Raw genomic sequence first — 27,871 nt, 5'->3', positions numbered from 1 at the left:
CGCCCTCCTCGAGTGTGTGGAGACGGTACGTACCAACGGGTTAATTGGAATCGGTCCGGTGCTATGTACACGGCGTACAAAACAATCTACACCAATAATCAACACTGTAATTTCTTTCGTTTCAAACAGCTGCCAGAATTCCGAAGGGTTCAAACAGGCTCCAATTGCTCCTTAAATAATTTAAATTTTCTACCACATAACAGTTTTAAATTTAGTTAGTTTTGACTGATCATGATAGATCATATTATACAACAATGATAAGCATACTTTCTTCACTTAAATCCGCCCCGATTCCGACAAAAAAATCTAAAATTTGAACTAAAAACCTTAATCTTTACTACAATTGGTTTCGAGAATTTCAGTTAATTAAATTATGAAAGGTGTTACCCGCAAGACTAATTAAACGTGATTTCTAAGTGCAATGCCTGCTTCAGGTGCTTAATTTCAGGATATTTGATCCATTCATTATCGACACATAACCGTTTACTATCTCAATTAAAAAGGACTATTAATTCACGGGTGGTCTCATGCCGTATTTTTCCACATTAGGCTCCCATAAACGGACTTTTTGAATCGCATTCTATGCAAGACAAGTTCCCTCACTTCGCAATGAAGTAATTAATATCTTTATAGAAAATTTTATTCCCGCGTAATTTCCTTAATTTTTTTTTACACAAATTGCCACATAAAGTGACTACACTAAAGATATCTGAATACGAGTACGTGTGGCCCAAACTCTGGATAAAGTGAACGGTCCAAATTACCTCTGAAGTTGCTAAAAAGAGTTGTTAACTAGACGTTTTACAGTTGAATTTATAGATCTGCGGTCAATTAGTCAGAAAATGATGTGTTGGATAGTGTGATACTTAACGTGTCTTATTAAGACATTTAATTCTGCCGTTAATGGAGTACTATCAGATTGAAGGCAAAAGTGTTGATGAGCAATGATTTCGTTTGTTTAAAGGATTAAGTAAGTTGGTGGTCTAACTAGGTGGTATCGGGTGGGTTCGCTATTAAACTGAAAGAAAAGATTGTAAAATACAGAATATGAAGAATTTACTATTTTTGGAAAGCAATCGACATTTTCTACGAAAGGAATTGGATAGAAAAAAGAATTTTATTTCATTTTCACGGCTTTAAGGCATTTCCTGCAACGTATGATTGAAGAAATGGGCTACAGTTAGTAATCATGGAATCGCAGTTGAGCCTGTGTAAAATAATTTTCCTTCAGTTACTGTTTACGTAGAAACACTGGAAATAAAGTTATATGATTTGTCGGCTTCGATATTTTGCTTCCATCAAGACGAGGATTGGGGTGCAGACTGTGCATATGCTCCCATCGCCGGCCTTTGGGGAAGAATGTATCCTATCTATCATATCATATCTGCAAAGAGAAACGAAGTCAAAACATTCATCATCAACGGCGCAACAACCGGTATCCGGTCTAGGCCTGCCTTAATAAGGAACTCCAGATATCCCTAAAAGCTGTCTGGCGTCCTGACCTACGCCATCGCTCCATCTTAGGCAGGGTCTGCCTCGTCTTCTTCAAAACATTGCTGGTATTAAACATTGCAGGTATTAAGATGAAGGGAGAGCTCAAGCTGACATGGCGTGATAGTCTGGTTTCCAAGGTCCGGGCCTTCGGTGTCCGCTGGCAATTGCGGTGAAAGGGAGAAAGAAATTCTTCCTCTGCAGTGTTGTGGAATTGAAGAGAACATTATGAAGACCAGATCTCGGAAATCACCTGGCTGGAATAAGATGGCTGTTATGAGATGTGAATGAGGTCTGAACAAAAGAGCTGCTAGACCATATACCTGCAACGCTTTTTTATGTGTTCTACGTAAGGATGGGTGGGGGACATGAAACGACACTACTCCAGTCAGGGATTGGCTTTATTGGTTTTCTTCCTGTATGACGCACGATTTCGGCCGATGTCATGTAGGTATTTTAAATATTGGCTATACGGTTTCGATCGCAGGACAGAGACGATCTCATCAGAAACCGTATAGCCAATATTTAAAATTTTTAAAAGTACTGGGCGCTCGCCCAGGAAAGGGTAGTCCGCGCACTGAATAGCAGAAGTAAGTTGCTTCTCAAATATGTGCAGCCCGCCATCAAGTAGATGGTGGGCTAAGGACAAACTCATGCCAAAACAAAATTCATTTTCATGTAGGTATTGTTTGGTGTTTCCCCTCTTGTTCTAGAGGAACGTTTGTTTCAAACAGATCTTGTTAACAATAACGAGGTGGAGGGGTGCGAGCTTTGGGCTCGATAGATACTTCCTCCTAAAGGGGTATAGCAGCTTGCCTATAGTCAGGGTTGTTTTTTATGTGGGGCAGATTCGGAGCGCTGGTTACATCTTCTCAATGTCTGTTAAGCGTCCTGTGCTATGGGGGGTGCGCTTATTTAGTGTACGGTATCTTTGATGTTAGCCAGTGCCATACAAACATCAAGTGCTTCGATGCGCGTTCTACCTTATAACGACGGAGTGTGTTCCTCGATGGTACTTCATCTGCATCTGCGATGGGCGAATGAACATAGCGGCCATAGGGGACAGCCATCAGTTCCGTATGTTTCGTGTCAGCATTGTAATGCGACCTATTATGTGTTGTAAACAGAGCGGTATGTGACTCGAAGGAACGCTTCATTATGGATGTGTCTCTACACCGGACCTTAAAGAAGGGCGATCAGAATGGAGTGTGCAAAGGACACATCTGAAGTGATTCTTGCCACAGAGCCTATACGGAGATTATCTGATGCCATGAATACCTACAGGATGTCCTCGTGGCCCGGTTATTTGGGATGGGCTCTCTTATTTAGAGTTTCATACTGATTACGGTTAGGCCCTACCAGCAGACAGAACTTCTTGTAGTGGGGTGAAGCAGCTATGCTTTACAACTCAGGGGCTGCACCCCTTAATTGCATCAGTGGTGTTAGAAAGCTCTTACTTCCACTATGGTATGAAAGAATATATTTGTATATATAACTGTGTAGTGGCGGCGGGACTCTGACAGTGGTCTCCAAATCCTTCAATGTTTGAAGGGTACCGTGAGAGTATGCTAACAGGGCTCACATTAAACCTTCTATACCTCCAGCCGAAAGTAAGGAGTATGTTGACAGAAAAGTGCTACCCACCCACGTAGACTTTTGATGCAAAGAAAGTAGAGTCTTTCTATGAGTAAATCAACGGGGTTAGAGAGGCTTCCTAAAGGTTACATTACGATTACGAAAGGTTCTGAATGCACACGTGCTCTACTCAGAAAAGTTTTATTTAAAAAGAGTCTTAGTTATTCTAATGGTGACGTGAGAGGTTTCTGACTTTCTGCAAATCCCAACGCTTAGTAACATTATTCGAGCTCAGAGCCTGCCATAAAATATTACCTTTCAATTGAACGGCAACGTACAGCTAAGCAAATCGACCGGATTGAGGTCGGTAATAGATTTATGAGGCTTCTTATAGATGTGTGCAATGAAGAAGATGCTCATATCGGAGACTATCACTTAATGACCATTTGTTTTCGCTTGCGTATTGCATTGGCACTTAGTTACAGGAGCTGAACGTTTCGACTCCTAAGTTTAGCACTGGCCACTGGAGTTGACGGTTTCTTTGGAAAGTTATTCATTGCAAATTTTGCAGACTCAATAAAGAAGTTACTTCTACTTACTTGAAAATGTTGAGAATCTAGGATCCTTCCCAACGTGTATGTATGACTGCTAAGATTCCAAAAAAGGCACAAGTTTTGAGTGTGATAATTGGATATTTTTGTGTTCTCTACAATTGGATAGGTTACAGCTAAAAGAATAGGGAATACATAAGAGAGAAATTCACAACTTTTATCCGCAAAGAGCAGGCTGATTACAGTTCTGGATTCTCTTATGCATAATCCCCTGTGGGTCAATTTGGACCAAGGTATATGATTCAGATTCCCACTTGTGCTTCTCTGCATCGATTTCGTCAATTTCATCAAAAGGCCAGGATGTCTTATCTCAAATACCTCACCTAAATTGATAGCATCATCTTAGCTTCGGCAAAATTGGTCAGGTAGTCATTGTCAACTGGCCCAATTTTCGCGAAAGTCCCAAAATTTATACATTTGAATTATCAGCAGAACTTGGTTTTGCTGCGGATATATTTTTGGTTAAAATTAAGGATGGGTGTCAAAAAACTGGATTTCAGATTTCGCCATTTCTATCCTAATGTAAAACGAAATCCCTTTTAGCTGACCCTATATTTCTCTTCATTACCAGATTGGTCATCGCTGGCTATACAGAGGCTTATACAATAATAATATTTTCAAAGTTTAAACTATTGAACATCTAGACTTGAAGGATTCTTCAACCATTACCTACCTAATCGTGGTGAAGGAGCTCAGTAAGGAAGATCCTCCAGGAAACCAGAGGTGGCTCCTGACAAAACCCAAGCCGAGGTGATTGATCACAGGGGTTAAGATGTGGCCGTAAACGGTGAACTCTGCGTACCAGGCGACCCCCAGTTTCAACTAGCCTTGTTTCGGCAAAAAGGGGTTCTGCCGATATCGACTTATTTTCTCCGGTAGAACAAAGGCCATCGCAACCAACTACGAAGAAACTAAAAACTTAAAAAACAAAAACAAAAGAATTCAATAGCATTTTGATCATGACGATCCAACTCTGCGCGAAGAGGCAACCTGAGAGTTCTTCGATGGAGGACCTGGGTCTAGACTCAGATTTTGCCGTTACTCAAGTGGGAACCAGCACTATTGGGACCCAGACCTTAACGGACGAGCCGAGCCCTTCTGTCAGCACTCCTCACCCGGGCTTCAATCGGTACCACCTGCTGAGGCTAAAACCCTACCTACGGGTGAACATCTGTCTTCGGACAGCAAAGAACCTCCTGGCAGTAGCCTTCGGGCAAAACAATACCTTCGGGCAAAAAGCCTTCGGGCAAAACACAATCCTCGGATTGTTCCAGTGTTGAAGGGAAAGGATCGTGTGAGGCATCTCCTTCTAGTTGTAAGGACTGCATCCTTGCAAGCGATCACACTACGTTTTGAGTCGGCAGGTGTATACCGTAAAATGTTGCGGATAAACTTTGCGGACGAAAGCACGAACGGATGGCTTAGACAGTACTGCTCCTCCTTCAACGATGTGTGAGAGGGTGCACGACTGATCCTGAAATGGGTTTCCGAACTACCACCATTTAAAAAGTGCTTTCTCTGGCTTCCAGAAGAGGAGCGTAATGGTGCTGGAGTCCTGGAACAACTTGGAGTACAGAATAATCTCAACACCTCCACCTGGATGCTACTAGGTAGCAAAGCAGGTAAAGAGCCGGTAGCCCGTGAATTATTCTCACTATCGGCGTTCCTGAACCGGATATTAAGAAGGTTCGGGAACAAACGGGCTGCTGGCTCTACTACGGGCTTGGGACCGTCGTATTATAAGTGTCGGCTGCTAAAACCTTGAGGAGGACGTGCAGCCTATGGTACTCTCATCTGGTCCGTAGATGAGGTGCCATATCTCACAGATGACTTATTGCTTGCCAATGGAAGTGATAGACCCCGCTCTTGCATGGTGGTTTTAAAGACCTCCAAGCTATCTTCATTAACAAACTACATACGTGTAGGCGACACCACAACGGAGTCAGCACTCCATGAACTAATGGCAAAAATTGAGAAGGCAATGTCTGATAAAGGATATGCCTTACGCGCACTTATGGACATCGAAGGCGCCTTCAATTATGCCTCATTCGCTGCGATTTGTAACGCGAGAAGACAATATGGGATGGATCCTTTGCTAATCAGTTTTATCCTTCATATACTGGAGTGGAGAAAGATCCACATATTGGTCGGACAGAAGTCTATTGAGGCAGGATATCTTTGGAGTTGTCCACAAGTAGGGAGTCCCTCTTCTCTGTTACGGCTCCTGGTAATGGACACCTTCGCACAAGCATTTTCGGAGGATCTAACCATAGTAATTTTCAGCAAGTTTGCGAGCACAGTGTGACGGCCTGAATGCAACACTGCATGTAATCCACAGTTGGTGCCTCCAAAATGAACTCACGGTGAATGCTAGGAAAACTTTACTAGTTTTATTCACTAGAAATGTCAGGTGGGGCAACTACATGCTACTCATCTTAACAGGGGCGGAAATCCAGCTGGTACAAACAGTCAAATATTTAAGATTAGATCTCGACTCCAAGTTAACGTGGAAGTACAATATGCTCTGGTGCTATAGGACTGCGATAGGTGAGACTTGGGGACTTTCACCAAAATGGATTCATTGGATGTATATATCCATAATAAAACCCATTTTGATGTATGCGCGCACCGTCTGGTAGCCAAGACTGAACTTTGCTAACAGCAGGAAGTGGTTGACGCAAATTCAGAGGCTCGGTTGCCTAAGTGTTACCGGAGCAATGAGTAATACGCCGACCATGGCACTCGGAGCTATTCTAAATTTACCTCCAATCTATTTGGAGGTAAAACGGAAAGCAGCTAACGATGCATTTAGGCTGAATACTCTTGGTGCGTGGAAAGGCGGACAATCATACGGTCATGCAACCATCTGAAAATTGCTTGGCAAACATCAGGTGACTTTGATGCCCGCCGATCATATGGTTTCCAGATTCGTCTTCGAAAAGACACATGCCGTCGTGATTACCAAAACAAAAAAATGGTCGATAAAAGGCCACGGATCCTTTCCTTAATAATCTCCACTGACGGGTCAGTCATGGAAAACGGATCGGGCGCAGGGGTATTCTGGGGAAATCCGATTACGAAACCGGCTCGATCTCTCCGAAAAATAACGAGCATATTCCAAGAGATACATGCCATTTTATTAGCAGCAGAAGAATGTTTGCGGCAAAAATGGAGGGGTCGCATCATTCGAATCTGTTCTGACAGTCGGACAGTATTATCAGGACTAAACAGCAACGACATATCAAGCCAGTTTGTGTAGAGTTGTCATTAGATGCTGATGAAATTTGGCCAACTGAACGAAACGTCCCTGATGTGGGTGCCATGGCACTGAAACACCGCTGGTAATGAGAAAGATGACAAACTGACTCGCCAAATGGTGGGGCCAGAACCAGTTTTTGGCAGCCGGCTATCTACTATCAAGTCTACTCTGAAGGGGGAAATGGCACACAGCCAAATGGAGAAATTTGAACTTTTGCCGGCGGGCGAAAATCTTTGTGAAGGAACTCGAGGCCGCTAGAGCGTCATTTTTGTTATTGTGGGATATTAAAACCCTTTCAACGGGACACTGTGCCATGTAGTAGTTTACATGGCAAAGAACGGAGTGGTGATCTCGGCGATATGCAGCCGATGCGAGGAGGAAGAAGAGACGGCCCTGCACTTCGTATGCAAATACCTTGGTAAGATATGTAGATATCTCGGTAAGGTTTTCTTCAACGAAGAGTCTGCGCATTCTCTGCATGTGGAGAATGTTCTCAGATTCACAAAAACCTGTGAACGCCGTCAGCGAGTGGGGGCGATGAATAGGCAATCTCCGGGGATAAAATAATAGGTCCACCAAAGGTCTGAGTGTTTGGAGCTGCGGCTCCCCCATTAAGCTAAACTAACCAACTAACTAGTTGTAGAAGCAATTTATTGAAACTGTCAACTCAGGTTTTTGCGTTGATGAGAAAGTGTCAAAAAACGGAGCTCATAATCGGCACTTTCAGGGATGACGTGTTGTTCATAACCGGCTTCTCACTATTAATTAAATTTCAGCCATAGGTATGTATGTCCACGAAATCATCAAGTAGTATCTTTGTTTTATGGCCTGTTTTCAACAAATTTAATGATAATTAATCGAAAATTACCAATCAACCAGCCAGAAATCTAGGGGAAACTACTGAATTAGTTGGGAGAGGAAGAAGCGTCATAAGATGCGAGTCGATTATTATATTGCAAAATCGTAACCCGTCTTGTAGGAATAGCCAAGAAAATTATCGTGATCATTCTATGAAGTTAAGATTAAGCATTGAACTGAAATAGCGGGGAGGGTTTCATGGAAAGATAGGAGCTGAAGAACGAATCGTCAAGTCCCCAAACTGCACTCCAGGGCGGAAGGAGTCCTGAGGCAGGATCTGATATGCTGTCTCTACCTAGACGAAACTGTAAATCAACTTCTTTGCTTAAAAAAAATAGGTGCTAACCCAACATAGATGGGTCCGTTGACCCAAAACGGTGGCAGAAAATTTCTCCCCGGTTGGTCCGAACGACCATCAAGTGAGCTCAGCGCTCCTTGAATCCCAAAACAAAAAGCTAATCAATACCTGTTCTATATTACGAATTTTGAGTGAGTTTGAAGAGTTTTAACATTTTCTAGCAATAAATCAGGGGCTTCAATATTGAAGATGCACATGAAATTACCAGTTTACGCAACGTAGTACAATGAAAGAGATTATCCTCTCATTTAATCACTGAAAAGGATTCCCTCTCAATTAACATGAGATTTAGTTAGGTCTGTAACAAAACCATTAAACACGTGGCATTTATAGGGTAACTCCACACGCCCACTTAAGCCAATGGCACTAATTTTAATAGCTTTCAAGTAAACACGCATAATCAAAAGATAATTAAGTAGTTTAGGCTGTCTAGGATTTTCCCAAAAGTCATTAGGCTAGTTCCCACCTTCTCCAATCATTTTAGTGGAGTCGGAAATAATACAATGCTTAGAAATGTCAAAACAAAAAGAAACTTTTCCAATTAAGCCATTGTTTGAAGAAACGCTTTCGCGCACCTTGTTGGAGTTCCATACTCTATAAATCCTAGCAATTTAGGACTATCAGTAGATACAAACCATTCCTAAGAATTGGGTAAATTCGTCTTGCAATTTATGAGGAACTATATTTTATGATTATATTGAAGTAGGTTTGGGGCATTTCCCTTTCTGGTAGCTACTTTGTTTGGGATTATCATATTACTTTTAACTACCTGACAATTAGGTTACAAGTAGCTTGAACAATTTGTTTGGTATTATAACTACGAGTTTTGAAGATAATCTCTTTTTTTCAAAATTTAAACCTTAAACTAAGGCGTTTTCGTCTGCCTTCCACGCCAATATTATATGCTATGGGCTGTTTCTGCTTTTTTGGTAGTAGCAATCAAAAAGGCAATTTATAACACCTTCGTTTTGAATGGGATTCACCTCGTTGCTACCTACATACGAATCTTTCTAGGTACATCTAATTAATGTCGGCATGCTAAACTTAATTAGCTTGTCAGAGCTGCTGTGATGCCTTTCGGTACTTTTTCGAATGGAAGGCTTGAATTCATTAATCAAAGTGTAGTTATCTTTTGTGAAGTTTTTGTATCTAAATTTTCGGTTTAGTGTAGTAGGATTTATTGTGTAGAGGAGATTTGTGAATTTGGGAATTTTGGGATTATTCATAATTCACATTCTGCAGTACTGGGTGCCTTCGGTTTTGCAGTAGATAATGTTATCCAGTTCCTATTTGAATTCATTACATGAAGTCCGAAAAGTCCGAAATCTACAACTTTATCGGAACATTCTACTCGACCCGAAAGTTAGATACTGAAAGTGTTCGCACTATTGTCAAATATTGAATAATTAAATTGTATCTTTGCTATCCTTTACATCTACTAAGGGTTGAGCTTTAATCAAAAGATAGATGCATGGATTATTAAATCAAGGCGATCAGACTTCATACCAAACAGGTCTCATTTAATTTGCTGTGTGCACTAAATGAATATTTCTCTGACTGTTACAAATATTCAAATTAGTTCAGTTTATTTTGTTTGTTTAGACCCCTTTAAAAGTGGGTGTTTTCCCAGGTACTTAAAAGACCCCTTCTTTGAATCTAAAGCGATTATTTTCCCTCAAAATACGCCCCCTCAGGAAATCGTTCCGAAACATTATGTCAGTGTTCAAGATAGTATATTTTCAAGAGGCATGCAAGTAGGGTAATATCTAGAGATTACTAGGCTTATATTTTTGTTGCACCCTCTTACGAAATAAAAGTAAACACTGAGGTTCATGCTGGAATATCTTTAGTAAATTCAAATTCATGCATATATGGAAATTTCAAGTATATAAATGTTTAATTGTTACTAGTAAGCTGAATAAGGAAGACCATGCTTTCTAACTAAACAAATTTTCCTAAATTTCTTTAAATCATTTTCACTGTTGTCTCTCCTACCGGAAATAACAATATAACAGAAAGCAAAATTGAAATTAGAAATCTTCTTTTAAATAGGACAGAAAGGCACTCACATTGAAAAGGTTGAGCAAGTCCAGCACATACATATGAATGCATATTTTGGTAAACTGCCCTCCTGCGGCTTTTGACACAATACAGTTGCGTGCAATTTGTGTTCGCCACGAACAATTACATTCCGTAGGAGACAATCAGCAGTAGTCCTTAGAATCTATCATACCCTCTACTGGTTTCGACTTCTTGTGCTCATTACATGGTCTTTTTGCCAGCAGCCACATCCTATGCTCTTTACTTTTTTCACCTCGTTTCGTTATTCAGAAATGAAAAGAAAAGATAGCCCATCTTTTGTCTAAGTTGCCACAGGCTTCGACCTTTATCAACGAGGGTGGCATTTTAGAAATCGATTGGGCTGCAAGTGAAACAAGTTATCTGGTGAAATATGGTCAGTTTAATGTGTCGAACGTGGTCTTGCCTTCAATACCACTCGATGTGTGCTCCTTTTTTGCCTCATCTGGAGATAAACGGACCAGACGTAACCAGAATCTCTAAACGGCCCATATAGCCCGTCTAATGAATGAAAACCATATATTTTTCGTTGATTGAGATCTCATCAGAAAGTGCTGCGATTGTTCCCTATCGGCAACGGCAACCACCTGAAAGATTGAACCTAATAAAAGTTTTATTGCAAGTTTTGCACAGAAGCCGGCACGAATGCAAAGGAAAGCCGATTAGAGTGGTCAGACATCTGATTATAAATATATGCGCACCATTATAGGAAAGTCCGCGCTGATAAGTGATAAGCTGTCTCTTATCAAGCCTAGTCTTTTGTTTTATCGATTCTATCGGCAAATACGCCCTCTGATGTTGCAAAGGAATTTAGCAGTAGCATTAACGTCATTTCAATTAGCTCATGAAAATGGAAGAAAAAATTGCCTACTGATACTAGATAAAGGCAATCTGGAGCGGTAAATATATCCAATTGGTGTTAGTTAATTATATAGAAAGTATGACAAAGCAAAATGTATACAGCGGTGGTATTGCGCTCTTGGTGCACAGAGAATATTTAGAATAAAACATTGAGAAACTTGAAAAAATGGATGACAATTGATATCTTTTTGTGTGCATTATACTCATTAAGCTCGTCATTGATTGGTGCTATAGGTTGGTCTCACACATAGCGTATATCACTATATTTTTCTTAAATTAAGCCATCTATTACATATATTCCGATATTTACCGCGCCTTTTACGAGAACCAGAAGCATTACATGCATATCCTTGGTCCAATTCTTTTCATTGAAGACTTGATGTATTTCTGATATTGCTGTACTGAATATTTTTTCAAATCTAAAATATTTTTATTCCTAAATGGGCATATAAAAACAGAGGAAAAGGCGCGTTGCATTTTTTCAATTAACCTCCTTCTCCTTTAAAGCCTCGTTTCGACTTATCATTTCGGCCGCGAACTGAAGGCACTTAAACAGCACATCCTCTGGATCTAATGGTGTGCACGCATATATACAAAAATTCTGAAAATCCAGCCAGTTAAAAGCGATGCAGATGCATTCTGTTTCACGTAACATGCTCTGTTAAGAACTGCGTAATACCGTCTCTATTCTCCTATAAGCTTACTTATAGGTGCATTAACGCATCCACGGTTCATCCTATGGGAGTTGTCACCGACAAATACTGCCATTTTGTTTCACCTTTGTGTTCTTTCCGGGCTTCCATACTCCTTTTCTGATACATCAACTCATTGCTAACAGGGATCATGTTAACCACCACCAAAAATACCTTGTCAATGTAGTTGGAAACTAAAGTACTTTAGAGAGAGCCGCCGACTATCGAAAAGAATGCTCTCCGAACGCGTTTTGACATGACAATAATTATAGGCTTCAGGATAATAGCCCGTTCACCAACTTTCACTTTCACAGTCTCTTTCTTCCTACACGTAATGATCAAGGTCCCTTCCTACCTCCAATCAATCAAAGATAGCTTGGCGCTTCCGCCAGGATTTAATCACTGTTATCATCTTTTTATTATGGGAGAGGGGTTCCACAACAACAACCACGATCAATTTAATTTAAGATGAAACGTAAATTTGCATTCTACAGCAGTACATGTACCCACTGTGAATTTGTACTTTCTGAGGCTCTCTTCCTCCCGATAAAAAACGGTCCTCCATGAGAAATAATTCTTGAACAATCTTGTAAACTACCAATCAACGCCGAGATAACGCGCCTTTAGTTTAACTCTAGTTGCCGGGGTTAAATGTGTATGTTCCGTTGGATGTCAACTAAAGTTTTTGATATCCAATGCCACGACACGTGACAAAAGTTACCCCGTCTAATGCGAGGTTTATCACTAAGTTTATTGTATCCACGGTGGAGGGGTCACCCAGAGGCCATTGCGATTATTGGGAAGGAATACCAGTCTGTTGTCTGTTATTTTCTCCATCAAATTCCGGTGGATGGTTATCCCCAGTCCTTACGGATATTGTACCTCAATCTACCATCTGTAACATAACATGAAGCCCTCTTACTCCCTAAATTGAAATGTTACTCATTCTCTTCTTACTCTCCCTCTTGCCGACATGGTCTGCGTCTTTTCATACCTTTTCCACTGTTAATTTCTGAAGTCCATAAGATCCTTCTCCAAGTCCTCTCGAGCCTCCATCTCGTAGTGACTTCATTCATATCTTTGCACTCTATATCTAAAGGTGTGATATCCTGCCAGACTGCCCTTATATCCTCCTGTCATAAGAACCCTTTAATTTAATTTGAAAACTTTTCCCCGATTTCTTGCGCTCCAATATAAGGTTTCCTTATCAGAGCCATCTGATGCAGCTATCATGTCGCGTTAAGATCTTGATCTTCCCTGATACTTCTGAAAATATTAGCGTGCAGCCCTTTATAACAGAAAAAGTTCGAAGATACCAAATTGTAGGCTTTGCTAGATGATAACTCGTATCAATCTCAACTTATTGAAGTATTAGAAATAGGTCGAGGAGATAATTTTCAAAATACATATATATATTATCCATGTCGTTACAAATTTCTGCAAAAAAGGAAGTTAGTCCCTTACGAATGAAAACGTATCTGGAAAAAAGAAAAGCCATTTTCGAAACATTATTTCAAATACGCAAACGTAACCCTTCACTGGGGATAAAAACCAAATGTTTGATAATCCTAATTAGAGAAATCATTCGTGTATGTAAGTCTTTCATCCTGAACAAAAGGCAAAATTCATGGATAGAAGACTCTGTGAAGTATGAATTGATAAAACTAGGTGAAACCATAATTCCGCATTGCTACCAATAAGAACAAATAAAGTGTTACTGAAGGTTAAAAGAAAAAAGTGACAAATCGACTAATAGACATTGTGTGATTTTTTTCCATGAGAATACTCGGCTGCATTTCAAGATACCGGCTCAGGAAATATTGTAAACACTGGGTTGGGGAAAGAATTTGCCCTTGGGCAAGAACACTATACACAGGAGGAGCAGCTTCAGCGGCAAAGAAGCGCGAAATCTCATTGTGCACCTCTCGGGTAGGGACGAGGTAGATAAGTGATATTGGTGTGCCGATGTGTGTCATCCAGGCGGTTTTCCTGTGAGTGTTTTTTAATTTTATCTGAGCAGGAAACGGAGCATCCGCAAGATTGATCTTGGATGCATCTACTTATTTCCTCTTCACTTCCTAGGAGAGTAATCATAGACCTATTTACTAGAATGTTGCCCGTGTTTGCTTCCATCAAGCTTGCTATAGAGGAATCTATTACCATTAATCCGAAATGAATCTTTAATGAAGCTCTGCGCTTGATTCCTGCTGGGATGTGTCAAGCCATATACGGCTGCGCAATATCTATCGTCATGACAGATGCTGTCATGTTCCCGCAGCAACTCGCAGCCATGTGTTCGCTATTACGTGGACGCATTCCAACGCACGGCATCACAAATACGGCACTAACACCAACCCTTATTGGCACAATTTTACTCGCGCAACTCCTGCCGCGATCGAAAGTGTGCAAGACTTTTTTGTGTCCATAAAATTTCACAGAATGTGCTGGGAATTGAATCTTCTGTGTATAGTCTTGTTGCCCTAGAAAAATATTTAAAGAACCAAACCTGATATTATTCTTACCTGCTGAAACTTATTATTTTTGTGGACCAGAAGTAATTCTGATAGATCTTATATTTTTTTCAGAAAACCTTATAAAATAACTTCTCATTATAACTACAAAGTAAAATATCCTCTTTTGAAATAGGTTCTGGAGATCGGGAGTTTGAAGGTAATTTCCTCCATCCGACAGAAAACCCAATCCTTAATTAAAATTTACGAATGGAGCCCAACTAGGCGAGTTATTGCTAACTAGGACCAACCCTATATTTTTAATTCATGGTCTCAACTCACGAGTATAGGTGTCTGGTGTAATTGCCGACCGGCGGTTACGCAGCGCACAAGGACATGGGAAGCAGCACCTGATAAGTCTTCGTAGTTCTCGATGAAACAGTCAGTTAGAGTATGTTTCAAGCTACATGTAGACCATAATGCCAAAAGCAAAGAAAGATTCCACGAAACTTATACTCCATCGGCCAATTTGCTTATTACTTATGTAAAAAAAGAAAAATTTACACAAACGAAACGTAGCCTCGACATGAACTAACTAAAATATTTTTCGCCTCCAGTTCAAATTCAAAGTCATACCAGGTATAATCGAGCAGATACATACTTTTGCTGCTGAAATGCAGCCTGCCCTGCCTCTTTTTCAATCATTTAGTCACTTGGTCCTGGTGCCTTTGGAGTAGCAGCAAGATAGACTTCATAATCCAAAAGATAATCAAATTTTTAATAAACACCAAATTTGTGCACACATCACCATAGGGAAAAAATTCAGGTCTGGGTTGAAAATGATGTTGAAAACAGGCCGGGACACGGTGTAGAAATTACCCGATCTGTCCAAACGGGAATCGTACAAGAAATCAAATCAATCGTAGCTTATGTTAAACTGGAAAACACGACAACCCCTACTACATACTTGTCTGAAATCTGACAATGAAATGAGAATGGACCATTGGTTGCTGTCAAATGCAGGAACTATCTGTGAACTCTATCAAATATTGCCCATCCATTTCTTCTTTCTTTCCACCGAAAACCGCTAGGTAGTTCGTATTTTGCAGCATATAACATTGCGTCAAAGTATTCGATTCAATATTGCCCAATGCTGACCTTCCTTTGGCTACTGTATGGCCTTATGGACTGCTCCGCAGTACCGGTATGCTACGATGCATTATCTTTTCCATACATAATAAAAGAGATGTCCAAAATATCATCGAGCTGCAAAAGGGTTTCACCCCAAATACATCAGCAACAAATCAGATCTTTCCTCTTCAGCAGTCGGTGGAAAACTGTCTAAAATATCGCATCAGTTGCACCATATTTTCGTTCACTTCAAACCCGCTTATCATACCGTAACTTGAGTAGCCCCGTTTCCAATCTAATAACCATAATTGATTAATCTGCTTCGCTAGATAGCAAAGAAACTATTTCCCAAGTCTATTACAATCAATGAAACACTATCCCTCCACATTCAGGATCCGAAGATTGGAAAGACACGAAATGCCAGTTTCCAAACTAATGCTTCAATCCATGCAAAAGGAGATGTTTCATTTTCTTCTTTCTTGGCTGGACCATAATCAATTTCCAACCTAATTCTCGCCTACTGCCCCCTACAAAGAAGAGGAAAAAATAATTACTGTACGGTAAAAGGTAACGAAAAGGATTTTCATTCACATAAATGCAAAGGAAGGTAGTTCTCAAAATTAGGACAGTGAAACTTTACAGCTTTCAAGTGGAGAGGCCCACATTCCGGAGACTTATGAGAAGCTCCCCTTACAAGGCCCAAGGCTCCAAAGTCCAACACAGGCAAAGGCAAAGGAAAAGATAGTTTCTCGAGCAGGGACTGAAAATCCTTCCAGCCTGGTCGGTTAAAGACTGCATTCGAGGTGTTTGTGTAGGCCTGAGTAGCTTCAAACTGTAAGTATACTGGAGTCTGGTCAAGAAACAAGTCGAAAGGCTAATGTCATCTCTACCAAGTAACCCAGAAATTAAGTTTCCTAGCCGGAATTGACTGCAGTACAGTACAGTGCACACTTTTGTGTGCCTAAAGGCTTAGAGTTCCACCTTGGACGCCTCCTATAATGAACCATGTTTGGGGACATTCGAAGTAAACATCCAGGCGAGCATCTCCACTTATTTAGACCACAAAATGTCAAGATTGGGAGGAATACCAAAGGCCTTTCCTTCATCTGCGGAAAAATGGTAAATGGGATTGAAATTATGTATTTTCTCTTCCTCGATCAGAACATTTGTGGTTGCGAGAAGTTAACAGCACGATCGAGCCCTCCATTCTGAGTCCTTTTCTAAACATCTGGGTCATTAAAAGTTTGTGTTTTTCTGGTGAAAACTTTTGGCTGCAACGTTTTGTTATATTTTGAGGCCTGGAAAGCAGATGGAATCCTCTTCTTGGTTCGTTTGTATTGAGATTCCTTTCGTGTATCTTCTTCATGACTGAGAGTACCTTCCCTGGGAAATTACTATTGGTTTATGAAAATTACTACGGACACAAGTTAACGTTTTAATCTTTAAAGAGCTTTTTTCTTCAAATGTGGGACTGCAAAGTCAGTATCTGCAATTTTATGGTTCTGTAAGTTGATAACAAAGTGAAGTAGAATCACCTCATACTTTCGGGGATCTAATCCCATTAATCAAAACAAGTTATCTCAAATTAAATTATCAAATAATGATCAATTGATAATATAATCGATTACAGTTAAATACTGATGATTTCACGAATGCATAGAAATTAACTCACAGAGTGGATTATTGCACGCTGAATTCAACGAACTTTTTAATTACATTAGAATACTTGGAAGATAATGTAAATATTGAAACGATCCATTAGAGTCCGATGAATAGCTAGTACGTTGGTATCTATTTTAGGTTAATATCAAGCACAAAACCAATTGAATAATTGGCGATAATTCAAGTTTTATGGGCCAATGTTCAATCTTCACTAAATATTATAGATTTAAGGGTGAAATCTGAGAGATAATAAAAAATTGAAGATTGTTTTCAATCATATTTTATTTTCATGATACTTTTAGTTCTTTGTCTTATTTAAAAATATCATTATTGATAACTAACTTGAAACTACCTTATAAATAAAAGTTCAATAAATAATTTACAAACTATATACTATATACTTTTTTACAATACGAATTTAACAATACATTGAAGAGGTCCTTATTATTAGATGTTATTTACAGATAGGAAGCATCGTCCAGATAAAGTTTTTGTGGAGGATGTGAAAGGTTAATTTGAGGAAAATTTCTTTCCATAAATATTTTTGGTTTTTTTTTTTCAAAAGACAATTATTTAAATTTGTTACGAATAGTGATAACAGGGATTTCATTATTTAAAGGTAACAATACTCATATTTGGCCTCTTTTGATTTCTGCTTCAATTTCGTTATAAATTTTATGTTATCAAAGAAAAAATTCAATCGAGAACTCATCATAAAGCGATAAAACTAAAAAGTACATAAATCAGTCTTCTGGTGTGGTATTAAATAGATTGAAATAAAACGTTAATTACTTTACATCTATCTTTGAAGCAACAACATAACATTGGGACTCAATAACTTTGGCATTATTTTCCGTTTCATTTGGACCAAATTCTTGGCTAAATAAATAATACTACTACGGTTCCTCTAACACTTGCCTCTCCACGGTACATTTCGAGGCAAAGTGCTAAATCAGATAATATTTCTAGTGCGCAATGCACCAAAACTATAGATTGCCAATCCATAGTCAGAAAACGTATCTAAAGCTGTAGCCTTGCAGACGTGCAGCAGTGAAGCCATTGCACAATTAATTAATACTGTAGTTGACGGGGCAATTGAGCATCTTTGTTTACCTCTTCATGATTTCATCAATGGTGAAGCCCCTGCTTTTTTTCGGCCGTTCCAAATCACAGGGTAAAGAGGAGGATGTCGTCAATGGGGTTGTTGGTCTCGTAGCGTCTTCGTCAGACAATGATGTAGCTGATTTTTGCGATAAATCTAACACGGGTGTGGGCAATATGATCCGCTCAGAATCGTGTTGCTGAAGCTGATTTTGTGGATCATGTAAATGATCTTCAGATTGGGTATGACTCTGCATGTGTGTTTTCAAGTTCGCTCGTTGATTGAAGGTTCGATTGCAGATCGGACACTTGTGGGGAGCTTCTTCAAGATGGGTAACCTTGTGTACGGCCAATGTTCGTGATTGGCAAAATCCTTTACCGCAATCATTGCACTTGAAAGGCTTTTCTTTGGAGTGAATGTAACGATGGTCACGAAGGTGATCTTGCCTACGGAACGCTTTCCCGCAAATATCGCAAGAATACGGTCTTTCATCAGTGTGGGTTCTCTCGTGGATGAGGAGGTTGTACGATTTAGTGAAATGCCGATTACAATATTTGCAGATGAACTGCTTTTTTGGTCGTGTCCCATTTGGTCCAATGATCTTCATTGGCCCCAAACCACCTCTACCCATCGGATGCATACGTTGCATATCGGGGTAGGGGCGTAGATGCAATTGCGGGTGATGCTGATACAGCGCTGCACTGCGAATCCACTGGCTCATAAGCATCGCTTGATGCTGCGAAGGTGGCTGATGGATGTGATGCCCGGGGACTCCTACATGTGGGGGGTACTGTAAAGCATAACCACTGGGGATGGCTGGTTGCTGTTGTTGCTGCTGGAGTTGAGCTTGCAACCAAAGCCTGTGCTGAGCCTGCTGCTGTTGCGCTTGATAATGCTCCAATTGTGCTTGCGAATGCAACATTTGCTGAGGCAACATGGTTGGCTGATGACCAGCAAAGTGGGGCTGCTGTTGTCGCAATGGTTCCATGTGCTGTGCACTGCCGACGCTTCCGTGCATCTTGCGCAACGCACTAATTGAATCTTCCGTCGGTGTGTGAGGCGGCGTTAACATCGGTGAAATGCTCGAAGCGCGCTCCTCTTTAATTGCCAGAGAGAGCTCTGAGTGATAATCTGCAAAAAAATAACAAAACTAGTGTTAAATCTCTTGAAACTAACACTTTTCATCAACATAAACATAGATCTTTCACGTGAGCTATTTAACGTATGTTATCTGAGCGCAATCAAATATAAAGTTTTAGTGCATCAACGTGATTAATTCTCCAAAAGTTTTCATACAAATTATCCTCACAAGATTAAGCTTATCAACTCATATGATAACAATAAACGGTTATCCACATGTGTGTACATACCTGAATCTCTTGTTGATGTTACTTGAATATCATCCACACTAATGTGACTTAGCGGCGAAGAAGATATTGAAGACATATTATCTCTCTCGTTAGCGTTCAACGAGTTATATAAACGAAAAGTTGCACCAAGATCACTTTCGCTCACTTCAAACAATTTCTAGCGTTCAAGAATAATGTCCGTCAGGTCAGAAAACTAGATACATTCTGCTCCAAAGTTATAGATATACACTTGTTTATAGTTTCTGGTTTCACTTTAGTTATTCACGAATCATGGGTAATCCAAGCAGGTAGGGTTTTCCAAAACCATTCACTTAGAACTAGACTTTCCAATTGAGCAAAGTTCTCCAAAAGACACTACTAATTATCGTGATAGATATTCTGCTACTTATTCACTACCAAAAAGTATCTTTTTTCATAAATCGATCCGGTATCGATTCCCCGCGCGCGCACACACCTATCACTTCCAAGTCTGAATGTCTTTTGCCTTATCGTTAGTCTTTTGCGTTACTTTGCACCTTTTGTTGGCCCGAACTGAACAGTCTTCGTATTTTTTTTCTGGGGATGGATCTCCGACTGGGACTGACTGGTTAAAGCCCAAGACCACGTTCTACTACTAGTGCCAGCCTCAACTGTAGCTCAGTGAGTGAGTTGGTTACTGACTGCATATCTTAACCCAGGCTTGAGTGAGTGTCGTATCTATAAGCCTCTGGAGGGTGTGGACTACAATAAACACTACGTGAATTACAGATAACACATACAACACAACCAGATAAACTTGAATTTGACTCCTCCCATTCGGAGGCAATAGTAGGTAGTTGTGTGGCTCTCATTGGTTGAAATGTATCTACTGCTGCTATAGAAGGTAGAAATCGATTGACGTCGCCCCTTCTGGTACAGAATGAGGTTTCAGTAGATTGTTTTTGGGCTTCTTGTATCCTGACATTCGGCAGGGATGATGCTACTCACAGATGCTGGTACCTGTTCTGCTTTTCATAGACGTGTTGCCGTCCCTTGCCATCCCTTTATGTCCTTTCCCTGTGTCTACACTTGATACCTTTTGTTCAGCTACACTAAACGGAGAGTGTCCTTTTGCTGCTGATTCTTGTGTACACGTGCCTGCCAGGTAACATCCATACCCTGTCCTGGGAATTGGCGCATCTACCCTGTTTGAAGATTCGCATCCACCTTTCGTTAGTAATTCATTTCTGTTTTGTTGATGCTCGTACTGATTGAATTTTAAGATATTTTAATGATGATGGATGTTGTCAGAATCTTTATTTTTCACTTTATACTAATCCAGAAAGATGCCGTAAATTAGATTCTGTTGATTCGTTTGCCATTTGTGGAGCAGGTGCATTGAAATTCTAGCTAAGTTGCATTTTTATTGATTAAAAATTATCTATTTAGTAGGTTTTTGCAGGGTTTGGGATTTATGTGAATTAATAAAGGCGATTGTGTTGTTAGCTTGGCGGCTGCCTGCCTTTGATATAAACTGCCTGCCATTCAGATTATAGATACTTATAAGTAATCATTTAGGTGAATGACAATGGGTGGTACTTGTTTATTTATTAATCATTTCTTTTGTTTACTTGCCAGATAGAAAACTCGTGCTGTTCGATATCACAAGCGTGTGTGTTGTAGAAAAGTTATTGGCAGCTTGATCAAGATTAGGAAATCTTTATGAACAAATACGTACATAAAACAGATTGAGATCAATTACAAAATTTCTCTGGAACAAGTTGGTTTCTTGATTATTGTGATGATACAACAGATGCAATTTTCATATTCCATGAATAAGCAAAATTAAGTTCGTTTAGAATCTACAGAAGAGGTCATTGTAGTTGCTTTGTCAACCAACTTTAACCGCTTAGAAATCTTGAACGCAACTTTGGAGCAGTTCTCAATAAAAACAATTTCAGTTGTATAATTGATTGGTTCATCATTCAAATGTTCATAATTGAAAAATGTATCTCTTTTATTGAATATCAACTTCAAAATTTAAAAAAAGATACATATCTTAGTCCTTTAATTTCGTTAAAACATAGCTGCGGTTAAAAGTGGATAGCTCCAAATCTCTGAAAAAAAGTTAGAAAGATGCCTTCACAGATAATTTAGGTATTTATCGTGATTTAGATGCAATCCATATACGCTCAAAAGAACTTGGCGCCGAAAGTTCGTTAGCTCAAAAACCAACGGAAACCTACTTTAAGAGGAGCAGTTACAAAAAACTCTTTTGTGCTGTTAAGCGTTTGCGCTTTGTACTAGAAGCTAGTTCTTTTATCAGAGCGGCGGATACAATAAAAGCTGCAATTGCGAATTTTTACAATGCTTATTATATAATCGGAATTCACAAGAGTATAATCCATCAGTGATTAACTTCAATTTGTTAATAGCGAAGTGGAAAATTTTTCAAAATATGGTATCAAATTTCTTTGGATATTACTCGTCTCTAAGGGGCACTAGATGGAGACCATTTTCAGAGGAGTTTTAGGTCCTTATTTCTTCGAAACCGCTAGGTCAATTTCATTAAAGTTTTACTGGGGCTTAATGCAAAGTTACAATTTTTTAAATGTCCCTTTGGATTTTTATTATAAAATTTTTAGTTTCCGCAATTTATTAAAAATCGCAACAATATTTAATAGCTAATATCGCCCAGAAGAAATAAGAAAAATAACATCGTGAAGACCACAGACATGTTTGCGCTCTGTACATAATAATATTGTACGATTTGGTTACTCGAAACCCAAAAGAGACCCTCGAAGAAAGTCCTGCTCAATGCCCTTTGCGTGGTCATCACTAATGTTGAACGATCGCATACAGAATGTGGAAGCCAGACTTTCTCTTTTCTACAGGCCCAACAATACGTATTGGGAGGAACTCACTGTTACGGCGTTATTTCACTTAACTTTAAGCTACATAGATAGCGGCGATAGTATTTCCTGGGACAACGTGGATATTATACAAAAGATACATAAAGTCCACAAACTAGACACCGCAGAAATCCCCGACAATGAACTTGAAGATGAACGTCGAAGACACGATTATAGACGTTGAGGGAGCTATTAATAATAATAATAATCATTGGCGCAACAATCCATGTTGGATCAGGGCCTTGAAGTGTGTTAGAGCACTTCATTCAAGACCGTAACGGTACACTAGGAGGCAATGTGGTCAGCATTGCGCTCGCCCGAGATTATTACCCTGATTTGACTCAGGTACTCATTCACAGCTGAGTCGACTGGTGTCCGACGTCAAATCACGATACAAATCCCACTGCCACCAGCGAGATTTGAACCGCCACCTTCCGTACGACAGCCTTGCGCTCTAACCACTCAACTATCCGGACACGGACACGGGAGCTATTAGGTATCTGGAAAAGGATGATCGAGAGAACGGAAGGTCTCTCGTTAAAAACATTATTCAACAATACAGCAAAGGGACGAATAAACCACACAATAAGGAAGAGCGGATCATTAAAAAACTTAAACAGAAACCAGTTTTTTACTGCAAAGCAAATAACATAACAAACTGGTAATACTAGACCGAACGACCTATGAAGACCTGGCACTCCAAAAATTAAATAACGGCAACTTTTTCAAGCTAAGAACAAATCCTCCACCGAAGCCGATTAAAAGAGTGGAGAAAACACTAAGGGAATGTGTTGACCATGTCAGGAACATAGTCACACTACGCATTCTAATTCCTCTTTGACTAGGTTCAGAATACAACCCAAGGTACATAAAAACGATAACGAAACACGGGAAATTATCGCTGACACTAATTCCCCCACCTACAATTTTACGAAATGGTTACTACAAGAAGTCAACGCTATCGGGGACTCTCGTAGCAAATATGCCTTAAAAAACAGCTTTCAGGTGGTCGAGCAGTTGAAGGATGCTAAAATTAGACAAAGTCAATCCTAGTTTCGTTTGAGGTGAAAGCACTTCTTCTGAGTGTACCCGTTCAATAGAGTCTGCGGAATTTCGAAGCGTGGCTCAACAAACACCGCACCTCAACCAAGGAAAAGAGGGAGAATCGCCAATATACAAAACTAGCGTCAATATGTATGAGTGAAAACTGCTTCACCTTTCCGCATGAATATTACAAAACCACCGCAGGCACGGCAATGGGTAACCCACTTTCCCCGCTATTAGCGAAATGTTTATGGCAAGTCTAGAGGAACCAACGGAACATCGTGGAATAATGCCCACCTTTTGGGTTAGATATGATGATGATGTATAAGCCTTCGCGGACAAATCGCTGTTGAATGAATTGCTTGAAAAAAATCAATCATCATCATCAACGGCGCAACAACCGGTATCCGGTCTAGGCTTGCCTTAATAAGGAACTCCAGACATCCCGGTTTTGCGCCGAGGTCCACCAATTCGATATCCCTAAAACCTGTCTGGCGTCCTGACCTACGCCATCGCTCCATCTTAGGCAGGGTCTGCCTCGTCTTCTTTTTCTACCATACATATTGCCCTTATAGACTTTCCGGGTGGGATCATCCTCATCCATACGGATTAAGTGACCCGCCCACCGTAACCTATTGAGCCGGATTTTATTCACAACCGGACGGTCATGGTATCGCTCATAGATTTCGTCATTGTGTAGGCTACGGAATCGTCCATCCTCATGTAGGGGGCCAAAAATTCTTCAGAGGATTCTTCTCTCGAACGCGGTCAAGAGTTCGCAACTATTCCCGCTAAGAACCCAAGTTTCCGAGGAATACATGAGGACTTGCACGATCATTGTCTTGTATAGTAAGAGCCTATGGTGAGACATTTCGAGCGGAACAGTTTTTGTAAGCTGAAATAGGCTCTGTTGACTGACTAACAACCGTGCGCGCATTTCTTCATCGTAACTGTTATCGGTTGTAATTTTCGACCCTAGATAGGAGAAAAAATCAATCAGCTCAATAAAAATATAATATTCACCATGGAGACTGAACAAATGGGAGAAATTCCATTCCTGGACATCAACATAATTAGAAATGGGAAAGACTTCGAAATCGATATATTCAGGAAGCCCATAACTACCCAACGAGTCATTCCTAGCAGCTCTTTCCATTCATACCAGTATAAATTCCCGGTTTTCCACAGCATTATACATTGAATGCTAAACATCCCCCTAACCAGATTAAGATATATTAAAGAACTAGCTTATATAAAAGACACCGCGAGAAAGAACGGATACAGCACCGACATAGACGCAACAATAAAGAAGAAACGGGCTGTCAAAAACAGGAATCAATTTACATCGTTGCTAGGTATTAACGACAAGACAACAGTGAGATCCAGCATTACATACACCTCGTTGTGGCCCAGGATGATTCAAAGAACATATCAAAGAAACGGAACCAGCGGCAGAAAACCCATTACGCCATGCCAAGTCTGCAGTGGCGAAACACATAGTATTATAGATAGCGGCCATAACATTTCCTGGGACAACGTGGATATTATACAAAAAAGTCCACAAAGTAGACGCCATAGAAAGCCTGGATATGTTTAGACAGACTAACGCCAGGTTGTTTAACACTGTTCACCTAGCTTATTCTAGGTAGGGATGAGTGATTAAGGGAGTATGACAATTTCAGATAAATAAATTAAATACCAGTTATTAGGTTAATTAGTTTAATAAGCTAAGATATATAAGGCTATAGAATTGAGTGAAATAATAATATTACAAAACCATATTAATTTTACTTAAAACGAAATATAAAAATTATAAAGCTTAGAAAAAGGAAGCCTGGGGAAATCAACAAGTGTGAGAACTCGAAAACTACAGGAAGCAACCACACGAGGCGCAGAATTTTTACCAACAAATCAACGAGCGAAGCCTTATACACCTCGATGCTCATCCCACCGAGACAAAGAGGGAAATCTGATTTCCGACCGTATGGGCATATTGGAACGATAGGTTCAATTGTTTTATGAACTACTTAACAACCAAAATATCGGCGAGTTGGAGGTCCCGCCAACTGGAGACGGCAGACATATGCTATCACCATCAAACATGGAAAACCAGTCCGTGCAATTCATCGACTTGAAAATCATAAGTCGCCAGAAGCTGATGAAATTACAGCCGAATTGGTTAAATAAGGAGGCGACCAAAAACACCAAGCGGTTCGTCAACATAAAAAGGAGGATATTATGCAATGCAGCAATCATAGAGGTATCACACATTACACATCTCAGCAATACAATAATAGTGCGTCGATCATAGAGGAAATCGAGATGAACAACACCTTTCCGATAAAAAAACCAAGAGTTATGATCTAACCGACTGAAAATCCCATTTTAGCCTTTGCTGACACCCTCTCCGCTGTTGCTCCACTCTTTACTGGTGCACCCAAGTTTTGTCCCATGTGATAATTCCACCGAAAAACGCATCTTCCTTTCGCTGGAACCATTCGAACAGCAGCTGAGAAATTTCCAATCTATGCCACTTGTGGTCCTCCGATAGGAAAGGTTGTACCTATCTAGCGAAGACTTTTCGAGATTCTAAGTCATCTGTCACAATTTTTTAGACACTTTCATAGCTTATGGTTACTTCATTAACGATTTCGAATAGAGACATTTGTCAATTTTGATCTTCTAGCTTTGATATTTTCTGCGGTAATACCCGCTTGTGTACGGCGATCGTGAATCAGATTCTCGACTTCCTTAAACCGTCCAGAGAATTTCTTATGCCACGCAAATACTCAGGTTTTAGAAAAGGATTGTGCTCCTCGTGTCGCTTGACGTCAGAAATGCCTTTAATTCCGTAAGGTACTTTTCACGTGCCGATATATATTTTATATATATTTATTACCCTGAGAAGCGACTCCCTGCTCTATGAGCCGGTAGATGATTAGAGGAGGATGGGGGTTATGTTGGGGTTAACGCATGGATCCATTCTAAGGCCGATTGGTTATGCGGATGATGTTGTGGCGCAAACTAAAGTTGGCATATTGATGCGACGGGTAACCAGGTAGATACCTGCTCATAGTTTCAACCTCTGGAAAAGCTGAAGTAGTCATCCTAACTAAAACTAGAATTTCGGCCCGGCGTCCCATATCACTCGGGGAGTGGATAATTAGGTCAAAACCAACGATTAAATACATTGGACTGACTCTTGACTCAAAAATGAGCTTTTTCGACCAAATCAAAGTGGCAGTGTACAAAGCTGCAGCTGGAGTTTCCGCCTTAAGTCAGTTAATGGCAAATGTTAGCGATCCTACGTCTAGCAGGCGAAGTCTTCTGATGAGTTCAACCCAGTTCGTTCTGCTCTGCGGATTAAAGGTATTGAATGATGCTCTTGGCAAGGAAGTATATCGTAAGCGTCATGCGCAAGTCCAGATACGGGGAGCATTCTTTATTGCTCGAAGCGGGGTTATTAGCAATACTTTCCGGTGAACCTCCTAGCAATCACAGCTCATTTCATCGTGACGGTGCTTAGTCCATATAGTTATTTTTGGGATAAGCCCGGATGTCCTTCAATCATACTTTACCTGATCTAATGCTGTTTGTCACCGAGCCAGTGATTTTGTTCAGTCACTTAACTTATATATGTTTATGAAATGCTTATATTAACGTCTCGTCTCACCGGCTGGAATATCTATCGGGTTTATCCCCGTAAATACGCATGTTGCCTCATTCAATTTCATCCGGTAAACGAAGTATGTGTCCTAGCGTAGTTTGAAATTCGCGACATTCTATGATACTGAGTGCCTTTGTCCATGTTTCTACCTCTTCTTTAGCCTTGATACTGTCCTATAACTAAATCGGCCCGCCATGACTATTTTTTTGTGACGACATTAAATGCATTTTCTTAGGTGACCTGTCACGGTGCCTATCACCAAGGGAAATCAGGTAAGATTTGGCATAGTGGAGCAACTGAAACTATACCTTGTTTTTTTTCTATTTCCCTGATTTCAGCATTTAGTTTTTCGTTTACTGAGGATAGTACTAAGTAAATTGCTCCTAGCCCTCCTCTCTTTGTGAGTTTGAAACTAGCATATTGTATACATAAAAATGGCGGGATTTACTGTTTGCGGCACTGGTGCTGCATATACAATAATTGGGTTGACAGCTCGTGATAGAAATAGTCATCAGCTGTGTTCCAGACCGCTTTTATTGGGCCGCATTCTCGCCAATGTTTAGTTGACCAATAATCCTTAAATATGGTTCAAAACTCAATCTTGAGTTAATCCTTACTCCTGGGTCTGTCAGATATGGTTGTAATTGGATGGCATTTTTTTTTTTTCGCCATTTTGTTCTAAGCACCATGTCAGTTTTATGTTCATAAAGTTTCAGGTCGAAGCCTTCAAACCAAGACTTTGCGGCCCAGATGGTCTCGCTCGCATAAATATGGACTTTGCCCAGGTTACG

General features: G+C 40.1%; 1 protein-coding gene across 1 annotated transcript; it reads right to left on the bottom strand.

Moving 5' to 3' along the window:
- Nucleotides 1–17,525: 17,525 nt before the first annotated feature.
- On the bottom strand, nt 17,526–20,123 carry LOC119647175 (protein odd-skipped). The gene is made up of 2 exons (XM_038047982.1): nt 19,500–20,123; nt 17,526–19,260 (listed from the first exon to the last, which is right to left on the bottom strand). Exons 1-2 carry the CDS (start codon nt 19,573–19,575, stop codon nt 18,137–18,139), a joined length of 1,200 nt encoding a protein of 399 aa, XP_037903910.1. The 5' UTR covers nt 19,576–20,123; the 3' UTR covers nt 17,526–18,136.
- Nucleotides 20,124–27,871: the final 7,748 nt, after the last annotated feature.

Source organism: Hermetia illucens, chromosome 1 (genome assembly GCF_905115235.1).
Source record: "Hermetia illucens chromosome 1, iHerIll2.2.curated.20191125, whole genome shotgun sequence".
Classification (NCBI taxonomy): domain Eukaryota; kingdom Metazoa; phylum Arthropoda; class Insecta; order Diptera; family Stratiomyidae; genus Hermetia; species Hermetia illucens.
This window is presented reverse-complemented; position numbering and strand designations above follow the sequence as displayed.